Raw genomic sequence first — 21,318 nt, forward strand, 5'->3', positions numbered from 1 at the left:
AGTCTCCTCAAGTGAGCTTTTTCGAGGAGAGACGAAAACGGGCTGTGCGAAGCAGAACGCATTATGAAGTCAAAAATGAAAAATAGCAGCTGCAGATGAGAAATAAGTCTATATTTAGTTACTACATAACCTATTTATGGAAAACAAATCTACTGAATGTTTATAAACAAGCTGCTAAATAACTGAACGGGCCGTCTGGTCGCTACCCCCCCACGCTGCTCTCCATGAGCCCGTCATAGGTGACTCTGTCACGGGGAGCACCACTCTGTGTTTCCCCATGCTAGAAATGACCAAAGCGAACTTAATAAATCACAAACTACCTACTTAACAAGAATAATGTTGGTGTAATTAGGAGATTCGACAGGGAATCTATATTTTATATACACAAATTAACAAGTTAAAGAAAAAATCATGTTGCCGTATTTCCTGTTTTTTTTGCGGACATTCACCTCACGTCTCGCCGCTCAGCAGCTGCTGTCTCGGGGGCAGACTGACTGCGGGAGTCCGGTCCGCTCCCTCCAAGGCCAGAGCCCTGTCTACGGGCTTCGCTATTAGTTGAGCGACATATACACTGACTATTTAGGAAAAAGAGAGAGACGTACGTGTGTGTGTGTGTGTGTGTGTGTGTGTGTGTGTGTGTGTGTGTGTGTGTGTGTGTGTGTGTGTGTGTGTGTGTGTGTGTGTGTGTGTGTGTGTGTGTGTGTGTGTGTGTGTGTGTGTGTGTGTGCAAACATGCCGTGCTCCTCTCCTTTGCCCGAGGAGATCGCACGTACATGCCAATTCAGAGCTCCTAGACCAGTGGTTCTCAAAGTGGGGTCCGGGGACCCCCAGGTGTCCTTGAGGGTGTACCAGGGGGTCCCCAGCAAAAATGTGGTAATACAGCATCACAATAATTTTAACCTTTTACTTTGGCTATTCAAAAATAGCAGACATACAAGCTCATAAGCTTGTAGATCTGCTATTTTTGAAAAATCGTGAAAATGTGTGCAAACTTTTGAATATATATATTGTTAAAGAGAACATTTGGAACTCAAATCTTTGCTTCTGGGGGGGTCCCTGAAACAAAATATTTTAGATGGGGGTCCGCGGCCAAATACATATAATTTTGGGGGTCCTGGAAAAGTTTGAGAACCACTGTCCTACACAGAGTGAGTTTAACAATCTTCGGACCGGCATCTCCTCACGACCGCATCGCGACCACCGGGCGGGTGACTGGAGCCATGTGTTTAAACTTTTGTTCTCAATTATATTGTTTAGTTTGTTGTCTGTCTGTTGTATGTTCACAACAACATCAATAATTATAATAATAGGCCTATATATATATATATATATATATATATATATATATATATATATATATATATATATATATATATATATATATATATAATTATTATATTATTATAATAAACGATCTATCTATCTATGCATAGGCCTATATTCTAATCTATGTGATCTATTAATCACTTCATCTCATTGCAAAAGTTGAAAGATAGATGGATAGATGATCTATCCATCTATCTTTCAACTGAAATGATTCCCTCTGGGTTTTCAGACTCATGTCATAGCGACAACATGGATGATCAGCGGATCAGACGAGATGACACACACACACACACACACACACACACACACACACACACACACACACACACACACACACACACACACACACACACACACACACACACACACACACACACACACATATTTATATTTCTTTGATACTTATTACTCTTACTCGAGTACATTTCTAAGAAAAATATTTTACTCTTACTCGAGTAAATCTCTACAAAGGGTAAAAAGTACTCTGGGTTACTTTGGGCTCCCTGAAGAAAAAAAAAGAACAGTCGGGTCGCTAATCTGCCATGAGCTGGCCTGCGCTGCCAGCAACATGCCAGCAACATGAATACATTTTACATGCATTGCTAGGTTGGATTGGATATGCTACTTGTCTTATTTGGATTAAACCCAAACAAGTGGCTCAATATTAGCCACATATTCTTGCTAGTCAAAATGATCTCCAAACTACAAAGCATCCATCCTAGTGATCTATCATAAAGATCAGCTGTAGAATGCGGCTCCACGACCCGCTGAATGTAACCCGACACCCGAGTGTTGGCCTCATCTATACTAGTGTGTCTGTCGGTGTCGTGCGCAATAAATAGCAGATCTACAAGCTCACAACGCGTCACGAATAGGACGCGTTGTGAGCTTGTAGATCTGCTATTTATGGCATGCAACAGTATCATGGTATAAATAAAGGGGTTTTAAGACTCATGTCATATAGCAAGGCCCTCATTGGAAACAAGACCGCAAGGACTTTCATGAACGATTGATCATTTTTTGTCTATCATTTTACATTTTTCTCTCTAGCATCTCCCCACGACCGCATCGCGACCACCGGACTGGAGCTGTGTTTAAACTTCTGTTGTCTGTCTATACTCTATAGATAGGTCTAGTACAGGGGTCTTCCACGTTTTCACGCCAAGGACCCCCTAGCTGAGAGAGAGATTAAGCAGGGACCCCTTTATATTGTATAAAATTGTGTTTCAGATGTATTTATTTTTTTACTTAGGTAGTCTGATCTTTTTTCCCTCTACACCTATAGCCTCTTTGCCAAAAATAGCCGATCTACAAGCTCTCAACGCCTTGCAGCAAGAGGCGTTGAGAGCTTGTAGATCTGCTATTTTCGGCTAATGTTCCCCTCAGAAAAGGAATTCTAGGTTTCAAGTGGTTAATGTAAAACTAAATCCTATCACACAAAGATTTGGCGGACCCCCTATAGTAGCTCTGAAGACCCCTTAGGGGTCCCGGACCCCCTGTTGAAGACCCCTGGTCTAGTACATCTGCTAGATTAAAAACTTTAATATTTTGTTTTTGTGGGTGTGTGTTTAGTCCACGATCGGCATTCAATGGTTAGGGGCCAGGGGACAGCGACAAAGCTAAAGTAACTAAGTACATATACTCAAGTACTGTACTTAAGTACTGGAGGTATTTTTTACTTTACTGGAGTATTTCCAATTTTCAATACTTTTATCATCAGCGGATCGGACGGGACGAGACGACCGCATAATGAGTACTTTTACTTTTGGTACTTTAAGTACATTGTGATGCCAATACTTTTGTACTTTTACTCAAGTAAATTTGGATTACCAGACTTTTACTTGGAGTGCTTCTATATTGCAGTATTGATACTTTTACTTAAGTAAAAAAAAAAAGGGACTTTTCCCACAACTGACACACACACACACACACACACACACACACACACACACATTGCGTCGGCGGGGAGAGCTCCTCTTGCTCGCCGACAGCAGAGCAGAGCAGGTCAGAGTTATCTGTTGTGATTTGTCGGTGATATAATTATACTATCTGATATATAATCGAGAGATATATCGCTATACTGGAGCGATATTAATATATATATAGGGACCGTGGCAGGTCTTCTCCCCAGGCCGAGCTGACTGGCACACACACACACACACACACACAGTCACACAGTGTCTCCCCGGGAGATTTCCACTCGCTCGCCGAGTGCAGGTCAAGTGATCTGTTGTGTTTTGTCGGTGTCTCGGTGATAAAGGTTATTATTAATTCATGATAGTATGTAGTAACTTTAATATTCGTTTTGTGTGGGTGTATGTAGTCCAATTCGGCCTCCAGTTTTCATCTACCCCGCTCCGCCCGGTGAAAACCGAGCGGGAAACCGGGCTGTGCACAGCGGACCGTGTGACCTGTCCGCCCCGAGCAGGGCGCTCCTTTCCCCGGGGTGAGCTGGTAGAGCGAGTGGCCTGCCTCACGGAACATAACCAGTTTTAACTGCTTTCATGACTTGTTGGTCACATATCCTTTTATTTCCGACCATATCTATGCAATGTTCTTGCCAACTCACCATTAATATTACATATACAGCCTTTATTTTAAAAAATAGATTTTTCTTTCGGAAAACTGTCTGCTGCGCCTGCTGCGAGCAGGCTGCGAGCAGCGAGCTGACATTATTTTTTGGCTGAGCGAGGTAGTCCACGCCTACTCAGGTCCTGCTGTGCTCTGATTGGCTAGAATTGCGCTTAATAACGCCAACAGTTTCTAGGCTTCAAAAATAAAAGCGTCAAAGCTCGGGTCTGGGGAGAAATAAAGCACGCCTTTACGTTTAGGCGTTTATACGCTCATGAAAAGCGTATAAACGCCAATTTGCATAGAGATAACATTGAAAATTAAAGCTTTTTTTCACTTGGCGTAATTCCGGTGTGAACACGGCATAAGACTAGAGGGTTTAACACATTGGCTGCCAGAATTATTTATTTATTTTCTACAGTAGACTGCCAGACTTTTTCAATGAAAAAAAAAAGTACTCAGGAGCCGAGATACAGAATTTTTAAGTTTTAAGTTAACAAGGAAGTGGATGGGAGTTTAAATCTTCGAAAAATCATATCTCCTTGGTCTTTGGGTCAAATTGCAAAAAATAAATAAATAAATAAATAAATTAAAAATAGAACGCAGATCTGCGTCTTTGGCAGCGTGCGTTCTAAGGACGCAATAGAACGCAGATCTGTGTTTTTGGCAGCCAATGTGTAACATCACCTTTAAAAAAACATAAACTACACTTAGTGTTTTACAAAGTTATTTAACCCTTATAATCCTTCCACTCTGCAATAGCTCTTTTGTACGAGGCTGTGGGCTCATGGATAGCATCCTGTAGTACTTCTGTCTGAATGACAGAGAGGAGGGTTTTCACACACTTTGGATATGTAAGGTTCAGGGTGTAGTAGTAAGCCAGGAGATAAAGCAGACCGTAACCCAGGTCTTCCCGGGGAAACGTGGTGACGGGAGTGGATCCAACTGCCACCAGACAGTGGGACCCATCCAAGACCAAAACAGGACTGGAGAGAGATCTCTTCTGCAGGTAGACGGTGAGGTCTTCATTTGGCTAAAGATGAAAGGTAAAAAAGGATTCAGAGAAATGTCTTTATGGTAGAACAGAGCAAAATGGGGTCTAATGAGTGGTTATGATGTGCAAAGACCATTACTGCATCAAAAGTAATCAACAGACTATACTTTAATTAAAACTGGTCAAACATTGGCCAAATTGTCAAATAAGACAGAAGCAAAAATTATGAAAATAGCTGATCTACAAGTTGCAAGGCTTGTAGATCATCTATTATCTAAACAATATTAATCTGTGGAACCGGGCCTCAACTCTAAAAAATGTCAAGTGCTTATCAGGGTGGGGGGTCCCCAGTTCAAATAGGATTATTTTGGGTTCCCAACCTTTTTACATCTGTCAAACCCCCCCGAGAACCCCCACACATGCACGTACAAACACAACACACAGACACACACATGCTTGAGTTTTTCCAAACATGTTAAACACTTAAGCCATACATACTTCTCGTACAACGGATAGCGTAAATTTACAAGCTGATTTCCCAGCTTCCAACAAATTGCATCGGAACACATCGGTCACGCTTGCGAGCTATTATCGCTATTTTTGGTTTTAAATTTTTCATAATGTCTTAAATCAAATGTGGACTATTTTTGACACATTTTAACTCATACTGCTCCATTCACTTCCTGGTTAACTTATTACTTAAAAATGCTGTATCTCGGCTCCTGTGTACTTTTTTTTTTTTACTATGTTTTTTTGGGCGAGACATGCTATTTTCAAAGGCGGACAACAAATGTGTGTGACATTTGTGAAACCACACAGTCAAACCCTCAGTGATTAGCAACCATCAGGGGATCGATCATACTGGAGATAAATATTCTGTGACCACTTGAAAAATGTAGAGAATCTCAAAATCTCTGGCAGTGGGTGAGTTTTTTAATGTATACACACTGGCAGTTAAAGAGTTAATATAATGACAAAAAAACGCAAGTTATGAAATATGGTGATGAAGCCACCAATGGGCATCGATGGAGATACTTCATTTGCGTTTTTATCATGAACAATCTAGTCCTAGAGATTTGCAGAGTCGACGGTGCTGGGACCCCCCCATGTAATATCTTACATGCTTGTGTTTGAGATGATGCACCATTAGAGACTAACAAATCAAATGTACAAAAGCCCTTGCAGACATATCACAGCAGACATACATGAAGTGTTGAATAATTATGAAAAATGAACAAACTCCCACCTTAAGGACATGAAGCAACGCCTCACTGGCATGTCCCAGCTTCTTAGGCGCTGCAGTTGGTGAGGGAAACTGTGTGGGGAGTGCCCTGAGCAGTGCTATGGTGGTTTGCACTACAACACAAAAAAAGTATTATAATTATGGGTTAATTTAAAAAGGTGGTGTAAGTGATATTTCTTTCTTTATTTCTTGTTAAAAGATTCAACAGATTCAGAGCTGCGCTACTGAATCTGTCGGGAGCCCCGTTCAGAACGTGTGAACGTTGGCCTACAAGTGGGCGTGCCTTCAGATCAGTTAGCAGGCCGCGCTTTACCCAATCGAATGTACGTAAAATGTATGCGTATGTAAATCTGTGCGTTCGCTTCCGACTGGAAACGAAGCCAAACTCATTTAACAATAGCGTCCTCCGAGCCGACAAAACCACGGAAAGTTAGTAACATTTTAACTTGTTCTTCCATCATAGAAACAAGTGGGCTTATAACCAAAACGATCCATGTTCCTTGGGAGAAATGGTGTTAGCGTTCCGAGACCAAACACCGGGTTACAGTCATCGTCGTTCTATGTATTCCCTTCCCCCAGAGTCAAATGCAAAGGTAAAAAACTGCAGCGGGCGCCGTTTTTCCCTTTTCTTTGACAATGGGTTCCCAGATTGTTCTGATAGTAACTCATTGCTAGAGGGGCTTTAACAACAAGTTTTTGTTGTTAAAGCTCTATATTCTTACACTTTCAGGTCAGGATTAAACATTTCATCCAATCAGGAGAGATTAGTGTTTCACTAATGAAACACAAAAGAAAATCTTGATTGAATGAAATCGTTGGCCTACCTGAAAATGTATTTTCTGTTTACTAAAGAGCTGGAGAGACATGGAGACCCCTGTTACTGAACAAACACTCAGAATATAGAGCTTTAACAACAAAAACGTTACATATTGACAATCCAATCCTATTTACAGCCATGCCTGAGGAAAAAGCACAATGTAGAGCAGTGGTTCCCAAACCGGGACCCAAAATAGTGAAAAGAGCAGATCTACAAGCTTTCCGAGAAATATATTTTTTATAATACGTTTTAGATAGATGTTTTTTTTTTAAACATTTTTGAATTGTTATTAATTTATGAACAGTTGTGATTTGTTTTTGTTTAAGCTAAAATCTTTTTAAATATATAAATATATTTTTTAATGTAGGAAACGAAAAAAAAAGAGGATATTTACTCACGATTCTCAAAGAGTGGTCCTATCACTCCTGTCCTGTTCCCATACCACTTCGTGCTCATGCAGAAGAATTCCCATCTCTTCTTTACTTCATCCACAAATGTGTTGTTGTCCTCATCCAGGATGCGACGCAGCTCCTCCATGACCTAGAATGCAATTAGGTGTTGAACCATTAACTCTCTCACTGCCAAGAACGACTTATGACGAGACATCGTCAAAACGGCCTGGCTGCCAAGGACAACTTATGGCGACTTTTGCTTTTTTCACACAGAACCAGAGGTAACGCGATCTGAAGATGTACTGCTCCATTCACTTCCTGGCTAACTTATCACTTAAAAATCCTGTATCTCGGCTCCTGTGTACTTTTTATTTTACTATGTATTTTTGGCCAAGACATGTTATTTTCAAAGGCGTATAAAAGCGAACAGGAGGTCGCGATGACATTTTATTTTCTTTCTCGGAGGCACAGTGAAACCCTCTGTGATTAAGCAACCATCAGGGGATCGATCATACTGGAGATGAATATTCTGTGACTACTTCAAAAAGGTAAGAAAATTGAAAAATCGCTATCTGCTATTTTTGAATAGCGAAAGAAATCTAAAATGACAGAGATGCATTCCCGGATTGAATGGGTTAAACAATTAAGACCTGAGGTCTTCTAAATTTTAACAGTTTTCTGAAAAAACGTATGTTTCTATATATCAGTGGTGCTCAAACGTTTTAATGTCAACCCCCAAAATTATATATACTCAGTGATGTTGCTAGGTTTTCAATGTAATGGGTCCTGGGATGCAAGGGTGGTCTTTTAGATGGGTCCCAGGGACATTTTATGGGTCCCCAATTACACGTCCCCCCCCTATCGTTTTCTTTGATCTCCAATCTCCATATCTTCTATGCGTGTGTAACTGTGTACATTATATCCTGATGCAGTGGATCTCAACCTTTTCAGGCAGCGACCCCCCAAAATAATCATATTTTAACTGGGGACCCCCCACCCTGAGGAATTAGGAGTTGAGGCACTTAATTTAGTTTGATTCAGTTCCACAGATACATATTGTGAAAATAGCAGATCTAGATCAGTGCGACCCGTTCCTGCTTTTCAAGACCGATACCGATATATATACATATATTAAAAAATCATAAATATATTTTTTCAAATGTATATGATTCTGTAGTATTAGCACACCTTATGGTAAGAAATACTAGTAGTGGGCAACAGGTGGATTTAACATACCTTTGACCAATAGAATACATTTAATCATAGAACCTTTTAATCATTATTATTATTTTATTTTGTATTATTTATGAATGTAGAATTTATTTTTACTATTTATTGTGTAGACTGAAAACACTGGCTTACAGTGGAAGTATTGGCAAATAAAGAAATAGGAATTCAAGAAATAATGAAGACAAATACTGACAATGCCTATGAACATTGGCTTGCAGTTATTGCACATAGTCAACATGCAATAATACTATTAGGCTTGTCATTGAGAAAGGAAAATAAAGTTGTCTTTTTGAGGAGAAGTGGAACCTTATAAGTCACTTTAAGTTTAGCATGAGGGAGAGGGTCTACCCTCTTCAGGGAATTAATTGTTATGATATCTCTAAGCTACAGAAAACATCCAGTTGCCTATTAAACATACACAAGACACAGACGATAGACAACCGGTTACTTACAGCTGCCATTAATTAGTGCTTTTGTTTGCCTTTGTGGTCAAATCAGGGTCAAATGCATAGGATCAACGAGCCATCGTTAACCTGCTAATGTTACACAGCTGATTGGCAACATGCTTAATCCACCACTCACTCTGATCTCCAAGCAAGTGGGAGAACACTCTAAAATCGGGGATTTTACTTTGGCTGGTCAATTTAAGATGACAACAGCAACAAAGATTAGTAGTAGACCTGTATGTATGATGATCAGTTATTATTCCAGACAGTGGTCTATCCAAGACGTTTTAACACGTTTAAGAGCAGGTCCTCATGCCGTCTCTCTCTCTCTCTCTGTGTGTGTAGCGTAGACTAACAGCGAGGGGCTGTGCTGCTGCTTCTGCCACACAACGCCGTTTAACCGAGTTATACTTCTCCAGTACAACGGTGTCTAACCGGAGAGTTATACTTCTCCACCAACGGTGCCTAACCGAGAGAGTCCATGTAGATCACAGCTGACAAATATTATATATTATCGGAGCTAATCGGAGCTGCGTCCCATGGACGCACTAGAGTTGTCATGAATGCGTCCTTTCGCAATATGGTGCGTCAGCGACGCAGGACGCAGGCCTACGAGCATCTCTGTATACTAGAGCATACCCGGTGAAGGGCGCAGGCGAAAGTAGTTGCAAACTTGAGGTTATTGCATGTCCTGTCGCACGGTTTCTCCCCCCCCGCACGTCCCGTCGTGCCGCCCCCCCTTCTCCCCCCCGCGGGTCCCGTCGCGGCACCCCCCGCGGTCACCCCTCCCCACGGGCAACCCCCCCCGTCGCGGAACCCCCCGGGTCCCGTCGCACACGCACACACACACACACACACAAACACAGATCGATCGGTAAGAATTCACTCAGAGAGTGGGCGGGGTCTATGGTGTGGAAGCAGGCTAGCTCACTGGCAGAGCGTGACAGACGTTGGTGTTGCCATGTTGGCCTATTGTAAGCGGTCAAAATATAAAAAAATCACTAAAAGAAATCCCTTTAAAAACAGATATATTCAAAGATTTGCCCACATTTTCAAGATTTTTCGAATCTACAAGCATGTGAGCTTGTATATCTGCTATTCTTTTTTATTTTTTGTTTGAAATGATTGTGACGCTATACAACTACTTTTGCTAGGGACCCCCTGGTACCCCCCCTAAGGATCCTCTGGGTGCCCAGACCCCACTTTGAGAACCAATGTGCTATACTGTATAATTATAGCTACAATCTAAAATGACCAAGATGCTTTCCCAGTTTTTAACGGGTTAAAGCAACAGTTGCTTGGTGGATGGGCCGAAATAACAAATGAATCACTTTAAAATCGCTTACATTATGAAGTTCCTTGAAACATGGATATCTATCCAAGATCTTTGTTGGCCTGTCCTCTTCTTTCAGGGCATCGCTGTCTATGAAGGCTCTTCTCGCTTTAAACTCAAGGTCAAGGATCTGGGAGACAGCATCTTGGTGCGTGTCCTGCAGAGTCTTGTAATGACTGGCCCGTGTTGTCAGACTGTATTTGTCCGCTAAAATGGAGAACACAAAATAGTTCATGGGTATCGGACATCAAAACGTTCAGAATCAAAATGTATAATATCATTGTCTGTAATATATAATCAAAGACAACCAAACTGCCTAGCCTAGATGCAAATTATATTGCCAAACATTACGGTTTCACTCACATGAACCGTGGCCATCATCAAAGCTCCTAGATGTTTGACGCAAAAGAACGGTTGATCCAGATCCACCACTTGTGTCTGCATCATCATCTTCTTCTGTGTCACTCGTTGAGAAGTCAATGTGCCGCCTTTTCTTTGGACGGCCCCTCTTTGGCGTCGGCCCCTGTTTCTTTAGTGGAGACTTAACATTCTGGCGCCTCTTGAGGAGATAAGCCAAAATGCTCATCTGTGGTAAAAAAAATACATTAATTCATTCAGAAAACAAATAGAAATAAAAACGTAGAATAACGCACACATTTTAATCACTTACATGTTTCATGGGTTTGCCTTTGTCCTGTAACATAGGATAATATTCCACTATCATCTTAGCCATTGCATTCAATTCCTGCTTGGAAGGGTAGCGGGCATCCTCTCCTTGCTGACTTGCCCTCAAGATGGAGACCATGCTGACGACAGTGTTCCTCACCAGCCTGCATCTCAGCTCCTTGGACATGACACATTCTCCCTCTCTGCCAGCCACCGCCATCTCAAAGTAGCGCTTACGTGTTTGCTCCAGCTCACTGTCGGTATATAGCACATATTCTGGAGGTCTGGGAAGCTGTACGTGTAGTAGGGTGTTCTTTGGGCTTCTCTTCTCCAAAGGAGTGGATGCCTGGGGGAAGTTTGGTGGCATTCTGCTAGGGGAAGACACCCTTCCTGGTGGGGCCAGCTCCCTGGGGCCAGCACCCTTCCTGCTGGGGCCAGCTTTGTCTGGTACGGTGGGATTCTCATCCTAAGTAAGCAGATGAAAAAATAAATTTAAAGAATTAAACAGACTTTTTGATTGATTGATTGATGTTTTTGACAAAAGCGTGACAAAAAACTAAGACAAGCTCAAAAGCTTACTTCAGGATTTTCCACTAGTCCTCACAATGTCCAGCTGGGTCAAAAGCTGGTCTTTGTGCCTCCAAGTTGCAGCACGTTCTTTAATAGCGCTTTGTTTGAAATTGGAGGCTGACTTATAGAAAATGTTGTTCTTATGATGATGCTTGTCAGATGTATTGTGAATTCTGCATAGCAAGCAGAACATTTCCTTTCCTTTAATGTTAGCCACCAAAGCCCTGTGTCTTCTGAAAATTAACAGTTTTTATCTGTAAGCCAACTATGTCTAGGTTATTCATAATTGCTCCGCTGTTAGGGGTGGGGGGCATGTACCAGAACAGGTGTAAAATGAATGAACAGCATGCTTTTTCATGTCCTCAAGGGAGTATTCCTGTAGTAATTCGGGGTGATCAGAAAGGAGAAACATAAAGTATAAAAAGGCAGTAGGAAAATCGCTGGCTGGATATGCTCTGATGTATGGCCATTCGGGCCGGCAGTCAGCGCTTATGGAACACCCTGTGCTTTGACAGCAAATGTGTGTGTAAACTCAGTGTCGTGTTTTTGCTGTTGTTGGACACCCGTACTGTAAAAGGAACCGGTTGCAACTCAACTAATTGATTATTGATGGTTAGGTCCAGACCCTTAGAAACAACATCGTGAGTTGTGCTGATGACTATAGATGGTTTCACACCAAAGGACTTACCTTCGAGTTAATTAGGGCCCACAAACGTCTTCTCCTGAGGAAATGTTCCGGCTCAGGAAAAAGGTCTTTCAAATCTTCACGACTGAGAGTGCGCAGAAAGGCCTCATCAATGCGGGCAACTGTAAACACAGACCCAATCATGATTTTATCATAATTTTAAGCATTATTTAACTCGACAGAGCAAACAAAGTCTAAGTTTGTCTTGGTAATGTATATCTTATCCATGATTGAATGTAAATATAATTAACATTACAAAATACAATTTGGACATTTGGTGTCTTGAAATTGTAAATTAATTTAGTTTTGAGGTACAGTAAGTGTTAGCTTGTACAGTAATTTAATCACTTAGCTGAAATGCCACATTATTAATGTGGCATTAATATGTTTAAAACCGCAACATGACATACCTTTTAAACTTGATACTGTAACACTGTCCAGTTCATCCATGATTCTTCTTTTTGTGGTCCCTATAATCGCTCCTTTACCTTCTAGACAGGAGAAATATGGAGTTAAGTCAGTTACATTGGCCCTGCTGACCAGTTTTTTTTTCACAGTCCAATGGCCATCTGCTATGGCAGTGGTTCTTAAAACCTTTTTAAGGTCAAGGACCCCCAAATTAACATGTATTTGGCCGCGGACCCCCATCTGAAAATATTTTGTGCCAGGGACCCCCATACACAAATTGTGTTGTGGACTGCTGCTATGATATTATACTATTGGTACATCTGCAATTATAGTTATATATTGCTGTCATCACAGTTAAACTGTTGTTGGCATTGCTTGCATCTCTGTGTCTTTGCCTCTTTGTCTCTCTCCTCTCCTCTCGACCCCCCACCCCCCGACACGGTCAAAACAGATGGCCGCCCACCCTAGACTTTTCCTTGGCACCATTGCTAATGCTTGTTCACTCTGGGGCGTCTTGAGACAACTTGTTGTTATTCAGCACTATAATAAAATGTAATTGAACTGAACTGAAAAGCTTTCATTAAAACCGGGATATACTGTGGGCTCCCATGTTAACAATGGACTGATAAACTCCCTGTTGCCCCAGAGTTCTCATGTCTAGAAGAAGACGATGTAAGCCACAGGCATAACCATATTTATTCACATCTTCACTCTTACACAACAAGACGGCTAAGTAAATGTTAGATAAATGTGGAGCGATCCCATCGTGTGTCGTTTATCTGATGATGGCCGACAGACCAAACCATAATCATTGTTATAGGGCATCGCAGTTGCGGCCACTTCCGGGTTCCACTGCAAAATACTCAATGCATTTTTCCCATTGACATTTCCAAAAATATTTATATCAATTAATTTAAGCCTAGAATCAAGCCATCCAGGGTCCTGGTGAATCATGACCATTAAACATTTTTTTCTGTGATGTATTTTATTTTATATTTAATTATATGATATACTATATTTAATAAATACCCTTTGTTTTGCCGTTTCCAAAAAAGTTTTTTTCACAGAATCAAACGTTTTATGGTCATGATTCACCAGGACCCTGGATAGCTTGAATGATTCTAGGCTTAAATTAATTGATATAAATATATTTGGATATGTCAATGGGAAAAATGCATTGAGTATTTTGCAGTGGAACCAGGAAGTGGGCGGGAACTGCGATGCCCTATTAGATTAGCACTAAGAAAAGTGATTATGTTTACCTGCAAGATTGTCCCCATTTGCCTTGATATCTAGTAATGCCTCTGGTCTCTGAAGAAGCTGCTCCTGATCCTCTTTCATCTCTGGAGGCTCAGGTTCTGGTTCCTCCTGGACAGGCTCTGGTTCCTCCTGGACAGGCTCTGGTTCCTCCTGGATAGGCTCTGGTTCCTCCTGGACAGGCTCTGGTTCCTCCTGGACAGGTTCTGGTTCCTCCTGGACAGGTTCTGGTTCCTCCTGGACATAGGCATGTCACAATTATTACAGAATTACAGATTGCAATTATTTTTCAGAATCGTCAGAATCTTTATCACTCATCTGTTGAAAATATCAGATCTACACACTCACAACGGGTGTAGATTGCCATTTTAGCTATTTTTCAAAGTAAACAATTATTACGGTTTGGTAATTTCTGTGTATATGCAAGTTATTTATGTTCAATGCCAAAAACGCAATTAAATCGTTAATCGTCATAATTTGCAATCAACTAAAATGTCAACTCAACTGTCAACCGTACCTGGACAGGCAGACTGGGGTTCCTCTCCTCCTGTTCAGGTTTCACATCATGGACCAGACTGGGCTTCCTCTCTTGCTGTTCAGAGGAAACCGTCTTTATTATAGGAAGGAGGAGGAAATCTAGGAGGAGAGATGAGGCAACGTCATTAGAGAGCAACTCCAAAGCCAGCTCTGGTCCAGAGAAACTTCCACTGCCGTGCAAGGTCGGTGCAGTTATAGGTAAAAACAAGAATCAGCCTGTTATAGCGCCACCATGAGGCTGATTTGAAAATGTTCAAGTGGCATTTCTTCCTCGGCCTAGTGGGAATGTGCGGTGCTAAGCTTAGATGACTTGCAGATCTGCTATTTTCAAATTATTTTATTTTGAAAACATGAAATGGAAGATTTCTGCATAATGAGTAATTTTACTTTGGGTACTTAACGTACATTTTTATGCCAATACTTTTGTACTTTCACTCAAGTAAATTCTGAATACTGGACTTTTACCTGTAACAGAGTATTTCTGCAGTATGTAGTATTGATACTTTTAGTAGCCTTAAATCAGGACTATCGTAGATGTATTTTATCGAGTCTGACTTTTACTTTTGAGTCATAGCGACCCGCCCCCCCCACCCCCCCCCAGATTGCCCTGGAATGTCAATCAGTAAAGCCCGTATTTCTCCAAACATGTACAAATGCAAAATATAAGGTGCTTACCCAATTGCCCCGAATGTTAACTAGGAGTCCGGCGTATTTGTGCAATGTATTGGTCCATATTTTTCAATAAAGAGGTGTTTTAATGCCGTCTGTGGCCGAACGCCATCCCCCCCCCCCCCCCCCTCGTTTACTTCCTGTTTACATTGAGTGTAATTCCGGTTTTCACCGGATGCGCCCCGTCACTACCACCCATTGGGAACTTCCGACAGAAAAGGCCACAAGACGGGATTACATTTAAAACACTTCTTAATTGAAAGATATGGACTTAAATACATTGCAAATACTCCGGACACCTAGTTAACATTTGGGGCAAGCGGGTAAGTACCTTATATTTTGCATTTGTACATGTTTGGAGAAATACGGGCTTTACTGGTGACATTCCAGGGCAAATGGGGGAGGGGAGGGGTGGTCGCTAAGACTCTCGTAGATATAAAAAAAAAATCAAAATCGATAAGATACATCTACGAAAGTCTTGATCTAAGTATCTACAGTATGTCTAAGTTAGAGTGCAGTGATTGCACTAACTAACCTGTTCTGTGTTGTTTAGGTTCTGGGTTCAAAACCACATCCAGGATTCTGCGTTGCTGCTCAATGTTTTGTTTGGAATCTTCGTAGATTTCCGTTACAATTCTCTCCACCGCCCCGAATATGTCTTCAGCGGCCGCCGAGAGTCGCTCGTTTATCAACGACCTCACCGTCAGGAGTAAAGTCATGTTAGCACACACAGTTAAGACTGTTCAAAATGTGGAACAACACATTCAAAGCTAACGTTTAGCTTTCCGTCCGACGCGTGTGTGTGTTTGTGTTTTGGTCTATGGTTTTGGTGTGTTTGTGTGTGGCGGGCAAAACAATGCACAACTTCCGGGTCGACGAGGTTTTGCCCCAGCGTTGCCAGGTTAATCAACCAGGTCTAGAGAAACAAGCCCAAAAGAAGCAACTAGGCCATCACGAGCACTTTAAACCTGTGCATAAGTATTGAAAATAGCAGATCTACACAAGCTCACAACGCGTCGTGATGTGATTTATTGTGAGCTTGTAGATCTGCTATTTTCAAAAAAATCTTGAAATAAAATTTGGACCATTAATTTTGGAATATTTTTTGAAACATTCTAACAACACAAATCTGTTACAGGGGTCCCTGTCACAAAACATTTTCAGATGGGGGTTAGGGACAAACACATTATTAATTTGGGGGTCCATGACATATGGATGTATGGTTCTCATATTTGAGAATCACCAGTTAAAATAATTAAACAATTGTTTAATTATTCGCTTATAATAAGCGGACATGGCAACACTGACGACGTTTTTGCAAGTGTCAAATCTGTAGCACAGAGCAGGTCCCGATTTGGTGTTTTGCCTCCACCTGCTGGCGAAAGTCTGTACTGTTAGCTCTGTAACAGCCAAAGATAACCTGGTAGATGAAGAGTAGCCTGGGTGCCAGCCTGCTTCGCTACGTTCGGTGAAGCAGGCTGGCACCCAGGCTAGATGAAGAGGGGTCTGCAGCCATGATGCACCTTTTTATTTTTGATCTACCCAGATGATCAAATCAGGCAACTGAGGTGATCAATTATGAGATGATCAAAAACAACCAGTGGCCTAATGTTTTACTTAAGTAAAAGTATCCATACTCTGCGATGTAGAAATACTCTGTTACAAGTAAAAGTGCAGAAATTCAGAATTTACTTCAGTAAAAGTACAAAAGTATTGGTATCAAAATGTACGTAAAGTAGCCTACCAAAGTAGAAAGTACTCATTATGCAGAATGTCTCATTTCACAAGTTTTCAAATGTATAAAAATCTTTTGAAAATAGCAGATCTACAAGCTCACAATGCGACCCATTGAGCTTGTAGATCTGATATTTTCAAATGGCCGAAATGTATATAGGACTGAAGTGGGTAATGTATCTTTTGTAATAATAATACAAATCTACAAAGTAACTAGTTACTAATGTTTTCAAATAATTGAAGTTGGGCAAAAGTATAATATTTGCCTCTGAGATGTAGTGGAGTAGAAGCAAAAGTACAGCAAATTGGAAATACTCCAGTAAAGTAAAAAATACCGCAAAATTGTACTTAAGTACGGTACTTGAGTAAGTATACTTCGTTACTTTACACCACCTAAAACAACCATCACAATGAACTGTTGCACCCCACTAATCTGTGTTGGTTTCTCCACAGAGAGACGCTACAGCGCTTCAAGACTAGAACATGTTAGGCCGTGCCTGTTTGGAGGAGATCCCACATTTTAAACATAGTTGCACAAAATCATCAGTCATCATTATATTGTCAAAACATTTTCCAAAATATTCAACATGGATTTTTTTTAAACAAACAATTCAAAAAGGTTTAAAAATAGCAAAAAATGCCAATCTACAAGTAGTAGTTGTGTTAGGGGAGTAGAGTTAGGAGTAGGGAGTAGAGTTAGGCAGATATAAATCTCAATAATGTTAGGCAGATATTCTCTCAGCCCACTGTTGTAGCATGTACAGAAACCAGTGATGTGTCAGTCATTCACCACTATTATGATTAGTATTTACTATTTAACAACAAGACTGAAGGGTAAATTCTATGCTGTTGTAATTCTATTTCATATATAAATCAGGGGGAGCTATTGACATGACAACATTTGGAAACCATGGTACCAGTCTGATTAATCCAAAAATGATTTGCATATCGCTGTTGTCGGGCAGAAACCTCCTATCGTAAATGTTTAGTTTTTTTCGTAAATGAACGTCATACTTGATCATTCTACACAACAGTCACAAAAGCACATCATGCTTGTAGATCTGCTACTTTTGAATTTGAATCCTGAAGAGTAACAGTTTTGGACATAATGAGGTTTCCACCCGACAGAGACGATACAGTATATCCCATAAAAGATGCATTTTATCTCTCTATGATTCTGATGTGATGAAGCAGCTTCATTTAGTTCTGGGTTAATCACACAAGCATGACGTCACTGTCAGGTGGAAATCTTCTATGTCCAAAACAGTTACCTCTCAGGAAATGGGAAAATGTTCCTGTGGCTCCAGCGTAGTTATTATTTAGTCACAAGCTTAATACTTTTCACTTGTTAAATATTTATAAAACCCACAGACACACTTAAACCACTTGCACTTAATTTTGTTTTCTGCAATGTCTGCTACTTTTGTGTGACACTGTTCATACTGACATATGAAGTAGGGCATTCCTTTACAAAAAAAAACATTCAAATAAATTATGTTTGAAATATGGAGATACAAATTTTCTTCTTGACAGCAACGAACGCGTTGAATCCCATATTGCAGTGGTGAATGTGAATTTGGCATTGATGCCCATGCGGAAAAAAACATTCACAAAATGTGACTGGTTGATGGAGAATTAACTTAAGGTTTTTTTCTAGAACTTGTAAAGACTGATCGAATCAAGACAGAGGCAAGGGTTTTTGAGTGCACAAAATAATGTTTATTGGGGGGATTGCTTACAACAGCAGGGGGGGGGGGATATATAGAAAACATCAGATTACAGAATAGAAAACATCAGATTAGTTTAATGTATGAACTACATGGCTAATATTGAGGAAGTGGAGTGTGTCTCTTACTGCCCCAGCAGAGTCTTTCCACCATGGAGAGCCAGCCAAAACTGAGGGAGAGTGAGCAACTTTATAGCCAGAGCTTGATCAGCCCCAACTCAGTGCAGCTGTCTCCAGCCTGTTAGTTGGAGGGCAGGTGTCATCACATCAAACTGATTAAGAACAGACCTAGGTACATACCTCCCCTCAATGAGCTGGCCCAGGGGCCGGGCCTGGCCTTGGTGCTGAACTCCTCCCTCAGAGCTCTGGTCTCCAAATAAAAGCTCCACACATAGTTTACAAAAATAAAGCTCCAGATATAGGTTTTCAAAATAGAACTCAAAATAAAACAAAACTAGAAAAAGCACAGGTCTCCGCCAGTACTGTTCCTGATTAATCCTGTCTTACCTCACTTCAAAAGATATAAATGATCTTTTGAAGTGACACACCTATTTATAGGGCTCTATTTCATCATGCGTCTCGCTAGCCAATCAAAGCACACCCTTTCAACATATTGTCACGTGTCACGTGAAGCTTGACCAATGTTAGCTTGGTGGACACACGGAAGGACGAGAACGAAAACATAGTCTCCTGGCGGAGACAATAAAATAAAAAATAAAATAAATGACATCATGAGAGAGTTAGTTAGCAAGCTGCGGGCATGCAATTTCCTCTATTGGTTAGTCATGTTGTTAGTCATGTTGCTGTTGGTTGTCATGGCTTCCAGTTCCCACCTGATGTTGTGTGGGAGTTCAGACTGCTCCAGACCGTACTGAATAACTGCTAGCTTACATAACGTCTTCAAAGTAGGACGTAAGTCTAAGAGGGCCAGGTCTTCGGGTGTGCGGTGTCCTCCAAAGAGGACGACAAGATCTCCCAACAAGCAACAGCCCATCCTTTCCCGCCCTGAACACGGCACTCCCTCCTTGAGCTGAACCTTCTACCAGGAGGAGGTCTTTGGAGTGAATTTCCACAGATCGTTCAAGTACGAGAACCTTTGTGCAGCCACCAATTATATACAGCTCTCCGTTGTAGGCAAAGGCTGAATGACCACAGCGTCTTTCTGGAAGAAGCTGTGCAGATTCAGAAGGCGCGCTGCTCAGCCAGCAGTTGGTCTCTGTGTCAAACACTCCCATGTCATTGTGGTAGACCCCCCAGGGGAGCTGAAAGCCCCCGAATACAAACATCTTTGTCCCGATGATGGTGGCAGAGGGACAGCGTGAAACAGGTGGCGGAGTGCCTCTGGTGTTAATTAAAGTCCAGACCATTGTGGTCGTGTCCAACTTGTACATGTCGTTAGTGTAATCACACAGCTTGCCGCTGAATCCTCCATGGACATACATGACCTTCCCCAACGCACAGGCTGAGTGGTATAACCTCTCTTCTGGAGCGGTCCCAGAAGTACTGGGCTTAAACCATCTGTGGATGTCCACGTCAAATGCATAAAGCCCACTGCGGTACTCACTCAAGTTTCTCCCTCCCCAGATGTAGACAATGTCTCCTATCAGGACAGCTTTGTGGGCGTAGCTGCTGGGTGGAACCTCGACAGGAGGTTGTCCATTTCCAGTTTCCACTGGGGGCAACGTGGTCCATCTCAAAGAGACTGTGTTGAAGGTGTGCACTGCCATCTGATTAAAGTTATTTGTCCTGTGTTTATCTCCAAAGAAGTACACCATACTCCCCACTGCTACAGCAGGGTCATAATCTCTGGTACATGGTGGTCTCTTCAGATGTGCGGTCCAGTGAAACATTACACACAACAGCTAATTGTATTAAAGTGAACTTCACTAGTATGTCTCTGTGAAAGAATGGAAGCTTTACTGTACATGGAACTGCTTATATTGGAAACATCACACAAACAACTAGAAAATGTGCTCCTCGGAGCACAGGTCTCCGCCAGAATTAGGATCAGTACTGATCCTAATTCTGTCCGTTCACAGACGGACACACACACACACACACACACACACACACACACACACACACACACACACACACACACACACACACACACACACACACACACACACACACACACACACACACACACACACACACACACACCGACGGACGGACGGAGTGAAAACATACTCTCCACCATGCCTTCGGCCTGTCGGAGACAATTACCATTCAGCAAAGGTTGGATAGGCCAATCAAAGGAGCCAATGCCAGTCTTTCCAAATAGAGGATATGCGTGTGACATCATCATCAAACCCGGAAGTTATGCAGGAATGCCTACTGAGTGTCAAAAAAATACTTTCTGGCCTTGACAGCCATGCATCCAAACAGAAAAGTCATATCTGATTGCATTAAACAACATTAAACAATGTTAAACCCATTTTGCATGTTTCTTTGCCACTCGATTTGCCACTCGATGTGCCATTCACTTTAAGCATGCGCATATCCTCTATAAGGAGTCAGGTGGAACTCCATATTTGGACATCAACATGGCATAAGCACTTGGTAGTCAGTCTAGCTGGTGGGATGTGTGTGTGTGTGTGTGTGTGTGTGTGTGTGTGTGTGTGTGTGTGTGTGTGTGTGTGTGTGTGTGTGTGTGTGTGTGTGTGTGCGTGCGTGCGTGCGTGCGTGCGTGCGTGCGTGCGTGCGTGCGTGCG

At 41.7% G+C, this 21,318-nt stretch overlaps 2 protein-coding genes across 4 annotated transcripts in view; one reads left to right on the plus strand and one right to left on the minus strand.

Annotated features, from left to right (window-relative positions):
* The window catches only part of LOC311052848 (protein bicaudal D homolog 2-like), a 424,382-nt gene that overhangs the window by 252,410 nt on the left and 150,654 nt on the right, over positions 1-21,318 (plus strand). The gene's annotated exons all lie outside the window — the stretch shown is intronic.
* On the minus strand, positions 4,269-15,947 carry LOC311053602 (uncharacterized protein). Of its 3 annotated transcripts, none has more exons than XM_084069216.1 (11): positions 15,680-15,947; positions 14,456-14,574; positions 13,944-14,154; positions 12,684-12,764; positions 12,277-12,395; positions 11,023-11,484; positions 10,716-10,938; positions 10,366-10,559; positions 7,350-7,491; positions 6,138-6,247; positions 4,269-4,930 (listed from the first exon to the last, which is right to left on the minus strand). In XM_084069216.1, the coding sequence occupies exons 1-11, from the start codon at positions 15,861-15,863 to the stop codon at positions 4,628-4,630; spliced, it is 2,148 nt and encodes a 715-aa protein (XP_083925342.1). In that variant the 5' UTR covers positions 15,864-15,947; the 3' UTR covers positions 4,269-4,627. The 3 variants fall into 3 exon arrangements, with proteins under 3 accessions (XP_083925342.1, XP_083925341.1, XP_083925340.1); XM_084069215.1 differs by having other exon boundaries at positions 12,684-12,761; positions 13,944-14,175; XM_084069214.1 differs by having other exon boundaries at positions 13,944-14,175.

Source organism: Gymnoscopelus microlampas (genome assembly GCF_963454915.1).
Source record: "Gymnoscopelus microlampas genome assembly, chromosome: 10".
In the NCBI taxonomy this organism is placed as follows: domain Eukaryota; kingdom Metazoa; phylum Chordata; class Actinopteri; order Myctophiformes; family Myctophidae; genus Gymnoscopelus; species Gymnoscopelus microlampas.

Bases quoted from the DNA above. Each gene is read 5' to 3' on its own strand.
- LOC311053602 (XM_084069214.1), bottom strand. From the start codon at position 15,863: ATGACTTTACTCCTGACGGTGAGGTCGTTGATAAACGAGCGACTCTCG. The intron at 14,575-15,679 runs GTTAGTTAGTGC...CTCTCCTCCTAG, and splicing joins ACCTAAACAACACAGAACAG to ATTTCCTCCTCCTTCCTATA. The intron at 7,492-10,365 runs GTAAGCGATTTT...ATTGCATTCTAG, and splicing joins GTTTCAAGGAACTTCATAAT to GTCATGGAGGAGCTGCGTCG.